The sequence below is a fragment of the Pectinophora gossypiella genome, chromosome 11 (genome assembly GCF_024362695.1).
Source record: "Pectinophora gossypiella chromosome 11, ilPecGoss1.1, whole genome shotgun sequence".
Lineage (NCBI taxonomy): Eukaryota > Metazoa > Arthropoda > Insecta > Lepidoptera > Gelechiidae > Pectinophora > Pectinophora gossypiella.
Window position 1 is genome coordinate 14,114,897 of NC_065414.1, and position 9,446 is coordinate 14,124,342.

General features: G+C 36.6%; 1 protein-coding gene across 5 annotated transcripts in view; it reads right to left on the reverse strand.

Moving 5' to 3' along the window:
• The window catches only part of LOC126370551 (cytochrome P450 6B1-like), a 139,592-nt gene extending 133,258 nt beyond the window's left edge, over window positions 1–6,334 (reverse strand). For 2 of the 5 annotated variants that reach the window (XR_007566893.1, XM_050015455.1), the window contains exons 1-2: window positions 6,174–6,334; window positions 3,202–3,522 (exon numbers count right to left, since the gene is read on the reverse strand). Coding sequence is in view for 4 of the 5 variants with exons in the window: in XM_050015455.1 (XP_049871412.1) it covers window positions 3,202–3,490 (289 nt within the window). In the remaining variant the exon portion in view is untranslated. Of the gene's footprint in view, window positions 1–3,201; window positions 3,523–6,082; window positions 6,135–6,173 lie in introns of those variants that run through there. The other 3 variants (XM_050015459.1, XM_050015457.1, XM_050015458.1) reach the window with 3 other exon arrangements.
• Between the last annotated feature and the right edge of the window lie 3,112 nt (window positions 6,335–9,446).

The window sequence follows — 9,446 nt, forward strand, 5'->3', positions numbered from 1 at the left end:
CTGCCTCTCTTTCCTTCTAGCTTTCCTTCTATGATATTTTTAATAAATTCGTCGTGTTAACTGTGTTACCTACTGAATAAAGATATTTTTGAATACATACAGAGATCATTGCGGGTTGATTACCTGCGGGCTTAGCACCGTAAGCGCGCGACTCTTTCTCGCCTCAGTCAGAGCTTTAAATTTATTCTCTGACAAATTTAAAATATTATCTGGTATTTTATTGTAAAACCGCATACATAACCCCAAAAAAGGTGAATTAAATTCACTTAAGTAATTAAAACGCGCAAAGGCGCGAGCAGGACAGATTATTACCCATTTACTTAATCTAGAATTTTGAAAAGCAATTTTATTTTTATTCCTTGTATTGTAAGTATTCAACTCCCGGTGAGAGACAAGTATCTTACTTAAGGTATTACGGGAGTGAGTTTATGTATTTATGTTAAGCAACATGATACGGCCAAGCGGTGAGCCGCTGGTAGTCGCATTAATTAGATCTGCCAAGGTTTAAAATGTCATCAAAATTGCAAAATAAACGATCTATCATCTATCTATCTATCAAAACTTTTTCTGAAATTCTAATTATCCTTCTGGGCTATGTTCCTCAAAAATAATACGCAGATGGCGCGAGATTATTTTTTTTTAACGTGATAATTAGTACCTGTTTTCAGTTTTCTCATTACTCGGGAACATAATTATTGAAAAAAAAACAACGTAATAGCAGAAGTAATATACATATATAAAAATAATTGTTTAGTATTGTAACTAAATTTCTAATCGTAATTGTCACTGTCATATATTGCCGTCTCGCTTTCCGTCACTTTCTTCTTCCGATGTTCTCACGCACAAGGTTTGATATTTTGGATAATACAGTGCATATCGAAGTAATCTGCGTTTCAGTTAATAAGACAATCCAATCTCAATAAATACATATTATATATTTAACATAACAATAATTATTGCTTCATATTTGTGTCACATTATGCATAGAATTATGTTGCTACCTATAAAGCTTCCCTTTATTTTGATCAGAATAATAATGGGAATAAACGTCCACCCCCCATTTTTAGGGAAGTGGGAAGTCCTAGTACGGCTTTGAAATAGACCACTCTATCCGCCATCCTACTCGCGTCAGACAGAGTACTGCGGAGCAGAAGGCAAGAGGGAAACCACAAACACTAAGTAGCACGGAGGATGCTACACCGACAAGAGCGTGGCTCTTAAATTAGTGATGATGTTGGGGGTTAGAAAGAGACAAAAAGTGTCTATGTCACTCTCTATCCCTTCAACTATCTCCACTTAAAAAATTACATCCATTCGTCACTTCACTCACTGCGTTTTGTCGTGAAAGACGAACAAATAAACATATATAAACATATATACAAATAGACAGACACACACACATATATAATATTAGTATGAAGTTGATTTGAAAGCAAAGGTCAGCAAGAATCCTCTAGGTAAACTAGTCGCATGCTTCGATGGTGTTTGTTTATTCCACTCATCAAGTTTCATTTTGATTATTAACTATATTGTCGGCCTCCGTGGTCTAGTGGTTAGAGCGTTAGGCTCACGATCTGGAGGTCCGGGTTCGATTCCCGATGGGGACATTGTCGAAATCACTTTGCGAGACTGTCCTTTGTTTGGCAAGGACTTTTCAGGCTTGAATCACCTGGTTGTCCGAAAAAGTAAGATGATTCCGTGCTTCGGAGGGCACGTTAAGCCGTTGGTCCTGGCTATTAGCCGTAAAAACACCTCCACCAACCCGCAGTGGAGCAGCGTGGTGGAGTATGCTCCATACCCCCTCCGGTTGATTGAGGGGAGGCCTGTGCCCAGCAGTGGGACATATATAGGCAGTTAATGTATTATGTGAAAACAGCCATCATAAGGAGCCGCTACTTTGATAAATTATTAACTTAATATAAATAATTGTAATCATAATCAATCATTTACTTGCAAAAACACTTTAAAAATCGTATTCTAATTAAAACAGTGCGTGTATTCAACCTAAGCAGCTGTTTCTAAGTTTTTTTTTATATAACTTGTAATTTTCTTCAGTATGTTCTATTGTTTTTATAAACTGACAGTTTTGTTCAATATAAAAATCAGCTCATCATGTTTTTAGCATATGTATGCACTCTCAACAAGTGGTTGTACAAATAGTTATTCCTAAAGTTAAAAAATCCGTTGACATTTTTCCTCGCCTTATAGTTGTCTGGAAGAAATCGCTTCAAGCGATAAGGTCGCCATTTGCCATGTACCTAGTGAAGAGTCTTTTGTAATTGTTTATTTTTATTTTGGTACAATAAAGTATATTTGTATTGTATAGAAACACAAATGTAACACATACGTAAACTCACACCTGTTCACCATTGGGGTAAGCAGAGACTATGGAATTCCATTTGCTTCGATGCTAAAACACTTCTCCTGCTTCCTCCACATTCATCAATCGTTTCATACACGCACGCCCGCGCCGGTTCAGAGTAGATCGTACTCAACCTTTATTTCTAAGGACATCTCCAATTTGGTCTAACCATTTATTTCATTGATATTTAAGTAATTTCTTTAAATTGTCTGGTAAATTGTTAAAAAATATGACACATATTTGTTGTTGTACATATCGAACATACCGGGTTATTACCGCGTTAAAGTCAGGGATATGAGACTCCCGATATTTCAACACTGTTGCAAGTGCCATGATCACGGGATGTCTGTATCACTACATAGTATAAAACAAAGTCGTTTTTTCTGTCCCTATATCCCTATTAAATCTGTATAACTACGCAACGGATTTTGATGCGGTTTTTTAATAGATAGAGTGATTTAAGATGAAGGTTTATATGTATAATAACATCCATTAAATAGTGGACAAATACTGTTATTCTTGAAGTTTTTAATGTGATGTCGTAAATAATTTCATTTTTTCCTCAGCATTGCACCCGAGCGAAGCCAGGGCGAGTTATCAATAATCATGGTTTGAATCCCGGTGGGGACATAACACAAAATCTCTCGCTGTGTAATCCATAGTTTGGTTAGGAGATAGGACATTGCACGCTGATGACCCGATAGTCAGAAAGTAAGATGATCCGTGCTTGGAAGGCATGTTAAGCAGTCTTAATAAGCTGCTTTATATACCTAAAAGCGGTGCAATTAAAGCTACTTTACGGGGAAGTGTGTTTGAAAAGATTACATAATGCCACTTACCCAAAAACCTTTCATTCTTATACGTATCATAGATCCTTTTGAAGCACAATCCGCCTTGCTCCTTAAAGGTGACCACGGATGCGATGTGGCCTACTAGGGGCCACGCTGGGGGGGCAAAGACCCCCCGTGTTGCCCAGTAGTCGTGGTCATACGTAGTGAGGGCCAGGGTACAAGCAACGCCCAGGCAAGTGGCCAAGAAGTACCATAGCAACGGGCTCCCAAAGGTACAGTATTGCAACGCCCAGGCCAGGAACAGCACTAGTTGTACCATAGACCATTTGAACCCCATCGTGTCACCTCCAATGCATGGTTCACGCGAAACTATAGGATTGGGTTGGGATATGATCTTATTTGCACGTATAAAATATTCCTATTCTTAAATTAGCGGCACGCCCACGCAATTATGATCGTTTCCACGTGTGTCAAGCAAAAATTAAAATTTTAAATAGCAAAACGGATGTTCGTCGAAATTATCATAAGGTAGTGGTGGATGTCCTGAGATAAAAGGGCCTCACTCAGCACAAGTTACGGCGTGAACCACGACGCTGGTATTATGTGGACCCTGTTGGGTGAGGCGCGAACATCGTGTTCCATAAATATCCGTTAATAGTGTACATAGATTATTATACTACCAAATTAATAGAATTAGAGTGTGAGTACATAAGTAAGTATATAATACTCTTTACTCTATACTCTTTAAATTTCGAATCAATTATATATGTATTATTATATTATTTATACCTTACGTATATTGACGGAGCTAATTTATATAGGTAGGTAATTCATAACATAACGTAACATACTCGTAATAAATACGTTATTGCACAAACAGGAAAATGTAAAACAAAAAAAAAATAGAATGAGTACAATAGGTGACTGTATTGCTGAGCAGCTACAGTATGTTAAACCGGCCATCACAACGTGCCACTAGTTTAATAAAAGAACAAATAAGTCATATATTTCAAATTCGTATCATAACAATTTTATAATATGGAAAATGACGGGACATTTGAGACGGGTCTCACGCGTACAAAAACACGCGTACTTACGCGCTTTTTTGACGTGACTTAGCCTCGGATGGCATTCACTATTTGACCGAACAAATAGGCGCTGAGGTCTCTTGCATTACAAAGGCTGCTTATATTCTGTATCCAACCCGTGGAAATAGGCGTGAATGTATGTATATATATATATATATATATATATATATATATATATATATATATATATATATATATATATATATATGTATGTTCCCTCTTCGATTGGAATAGATATGGAGCATTCTCCACCATGCTCCACTGTGGATACTTAGATTGAATCACTTAGTAAAGTTCGTTTTGTAAATTGATGACTATATGCAGACACGTATCCCTTACCTAGGAATACGGGTGAAGACCTCAATGGTTACACAGGCGTAGATGGGAGCCAATGGTACGGCAATGCCGAACGGAAGAGGCGAGAAATAGGGACTGTAACCTGGAACCTGACAGAGGGCAGCAGTAACTGTCAGTACTATTCAGAGGCGGGGAACAGGACACTAGTACGGCTTTGAAATAGACTACTCTGGGCGGCATCCCACTCGCGTTAGACAGAGTACTGCGGGGCGGAAAGCAAGAGGGAAACCATTGCCCTATTTTCCGTAAAAAGCAGCATGGAGAATGCTACACGGACAAGAGCGTGGCTCTTAAACTAGTGATGATGCAGGTGTATGTGTACGATAATTCATCTTTTTTTTTTTGACGAGAATTATTGTAGATTTGGCCGGAGATTTTTCATCACAAACATAAACTTTCAGGGAACAACTCGATACTCCATCGCGTCGGTTTAATGACGATACATTAGATCGAAGAATTTCGCATAGACAGGTGGACCCGGTGGTGTAATGGTTAACACACTCGTCCCGGCTTGACAAGACCCGTCCGAGTCAGAAATGTTTTCGATTTAAATTTCTCTTATTAACTCGATAATTTACGGCTTCAATCAAAAATGAATTAACCGGTCTCCGGTATTATACCTACTCGTAGTTATTACGGTTATCACGCGTATGGCCTGAATTTTATCATTACACATGCACACAATTCAGCCGGTTCCAATCGTACGCAATATCCTCTCTGCAGTTACATAAAACAAAAAATACTTGAGGAAGAAGCTAATAAATAAAAGGCCTGCTATTGTACTCTTTCTATTTCTCTTAATTGTTTGTATTTTTGTATTTCCTGTGTGTGCAAGTATTTGTCATGTCATGTATGTCATAAATTAACCTCTTGTCAAATCAAATGTCCATTGTTAAGGATCTTTCGAAATTATACACTTATATAAGGAAAACACTTGTCGTAAAAAAATCGGAACATCTCGCAAGTTTATGTTTCGTAAGGATTATCACATATATTATACAAAATACGAGTGTATTTAATTATATTATTATTAATTAATTAAAAATAATTTTACAGTGGGTATTATAAGATTTTTAACTCTTAAAATGTTAATGTTCCAAATTTAAAATTTAATTAAATTCGTGTGTTTTATTGAATCAAATTATGTTTTTTTTTTTTAATGAGCAGTAAAGGTATATAATTATATAATAGGTATATAACCTAAATTGATATCCTCCTTGATATACATAAGGAACATATTTAGTTTATTAATTACTTTGCATATTTTACGCGAAAAGTATTTTGATATTACTAATTGTGAGTAGCATTTTCTCAGAAAGACATTTTCTATTTTTCTTTTACTTGACCGAAACAGGATAAGAAATACAGAACACGACTTAAGAAGCATACAATCTCCTAAATACCCGTTTAGTAAATTATTACTAAAAAATGCCTCAGATGGTATTAATTATGCGACCGGAGAAATGTGCACAGTGGGCTCTGACCCGGTAACTACATAGGTAAATGTAGGTATATTAGCATCTAGGATCATATCCCAAACCCAGAAATCCATATAACACAGACACTGCCACTTACACAAACACAAATCAAACAGAGTCGCACTCGACCATTTTAAATTAATTCAAATAAAATAAATTCAAGAAAATTAATTAATAAATTCACTGTTCTTAAATCGGTCGGTCGGATTTGAATTTGGAATCGCGCGCGGCTGTCATGGCGTCGGCGTGCGCTTGCGCACAAAGTGACCGAATGCGTTAACAAGAAGCGTGCGCAATCCGATGCTGTAACTGGCTGTAAGAGAGAAAGTTGCCCCAGGGCCGTCGCTGTGAAGCTATGATGCGCAGACGCCGAACGTTCGACAACCATAAGTATTCTTTTAATAGACACGCCATTGGGTCAAGTTTGTAAGCCCAGTTATAAAGGGTGGTATTTGGCAAAATGTCTCAACTTATTACTTCTTAAATAAAAATATAATAAAACAAATGGCATTCTAATATTCCACCAAAAAATAACTAAGTAATTTACAATTAGACCAATCCTACATTTTTCAAGCGATTTGTAAACGACTGTTGCAGGTATCAAAATTGTTCTGTCTTTACAATTTCGTCATAAATACTTAGTCATAATACCGTGAAATCCTATTTCTAGATACTTAATCGTTCATTTGGTTATACGAGTAGATAAGTAATAACATTAATTCTTACCTACATTATTTCTAAAATAAAGTCAAAAAAATATCGCTGATTCCAATGAGAATTGCTGAGAATGAATTGTTGAGAATTCCTTGAGAATTGTTGGTACTTAATGGTACGGTCACGAGTACTAGTACACTTTGAAACCATGTCACATTAACTTTTTTTGCAAATGAAACCGTAAGTCTCACTAAATGTCAAATATGATAGTGCGACAAGGTTCTAAAGTGGGTACATGGGTACATGATATTGCTCATGGCTGTACCTATTCGGGCGGTTTTTAGGGTTCCGTGCCCAAAAGGTAAAAAACGGGACCCTATCACTAAAACTCCGCTGTCCGTCCGTCTGTCGAGGTTGTACTCATGAACCGTCATAGTCAAATACTTAGTTTAAATTTTAACTAAACTTTTAACTTTACTAAACGTCCGAACATGAAATTACTATGGAATTTGTATGGAAAAGCACACTGTGCCGTCATAGAAAAACGTGATAAAATGTCGGACTTATTATTACGTTTTTCTTGATTAAAATTCATAAATAAGTTAAATAGGAAAAAGAAAATGTGTTTCGTTAGTTTTAGATATGTCTTTATTTAGTAATCAGAATTCATAATTTATCTTGAACCTAAAAAGAAGGAAGGGATAGAAGGAAGGAAGCGATAAATTTGACTGGATAATATTAAGAAATGGACTGAAAATAGGGACGCAGCCGCGCTCTCCAGACTGGCTCAGAATAGGGAAGACTTTGCGGTGGCGGTCACCGACGCCCGATAAGGCTTGGCAATTTTAGAAGAAGATCTTGAACCTAGTACACGACCCATTTATGTTAGAGTATCAACAATTTACAAATCCCTTCTAAATCCGGGCCTGGTGGCGCGTAGGTCCATGTCATTGCGTCATTGCCTTAAGGTCCGGCCATCGTCATCTTAACCCACATCTCTGTTTAATTTACTCTATTTGCATTTTTACATATCTATTTATTTTATTTATTATATTTCACACAATGGCCCCGATTCTTGCAGACATCTCCTAATTTTACTTTAAGTTATACCCGTCATTTTCTTATCCGCCGAAAAGGTAAGGGACGGATGATTGACAGCTCTTAATTTTAGGAAGAATAAGTAAATTAATAAATAACCCGGGCGAATCAAAAAGGTATGTCGCTGGTATGCAAACCGTTTGATGTGTGCTCTCAACATAATTCTGGCGGGTTATTGGCCAATGTAAAAGGGCTATGAACCTTTCTGGCATATCTCAGTGGCGCCACCTAGCGGATTTTTTAAAACTGCGGCGCACGATGAAACCTGTGCAAATCGATAGGGGACACTTGTCTGAACAAAAAAGCTTTAATGGACCTATGCTCTAAAGTGTCACGTTTTCAAGATATCTAGCTTGAAAGTTACGAAAACTGTCGTATGGATAAATCGATTTTACTCTTTATCTATATACAATCGTCATATACTGACAAAGTGAGTGATTATACATGAAACATTATTTAATATACAACATATTTATCTTATTGAAAAAATGAAATTAATAAATATGTACTTGCAACAACATTAATGGTTTTTGTCTTTGCTATATTATAAAGGAAGTACATAGGTACTTAACTGTGCACACCTTATCTAAGGTTACTAATTGCAAACTGAGTTTATCAGTTTGTTTTATGTATGATATAGGCGTCATTTACTCCTTAACTTGATTTTACTTGACACAACGACAGGATCTAATGAAATATAAAATAAAGTTTACATTTTTATATACGCAATGCGTTTAGTGCGGCATCATTAGTACTCGTTAAAAAGCAGAATTCTCGAAGTTTAAGAAATCTGTGTAAGAGAAACAAAATGTTGTACTTATTAACTGCCATTTTGCTTACTCGTTTAATTCCAGGAACTACGAAAATGGAGGTCTTTTGTTTAAAGTTGCACGAATTTCTATTATTTCGGCGGAATCAACAAGGATAGCGAATAGCCATGCAATAAGTGTGAGTGAGACAACATCATACAATAAATACAATAGGACGATTGGCAGCCGGGTGAACTTTCAGTCAGTTTGCCACTTTCATCTTCAACGTGCGCACGCGCTTTTCTCTGTTCTGAGAATCTATCCTGTTCATTCTGTTGTATTTGTTACCACTGTTGAGTTTGTTAATATTCCTCTTGAGTTTGTTAGTATTTTTGTTGACTTTGTTAGTGTTATTGTTGAATTTGTTGTTGTTGTTTTGGCAAGATGTCCAGCCATGTTGGTGCCAGGCAATGTTTTTTGTTGTGGTGTAAGCACTGTTCGTGGCCCGCGCCGAAGATCTCGGCGTCCTATACAGTCTTACTTGACAACTGAAGATTATATTGCTAGGCACCCCAACATCCTGAATTATGCTCGCCACTTATTTGACGATCGAGAGCTAAGTAATCTTATTTGAACATTGCAAAAATTAAAAATCTCAGTATGCAGTGTATCTGGTATCTATATTATAGTCCCTGGTCAGTATAATACATAAAATGACAATGTATAATTCGGCTCGTTTCTCAATCGTGCTTTTCATACTCGAAATGACATATGAAAAAAATTCGTGTATGGAAATAATATATCCTACTTTATCGAAGCTCTCATTATGTAGCGTCTTAGACGAAGTGTAATCAACGCAAAACATTTTT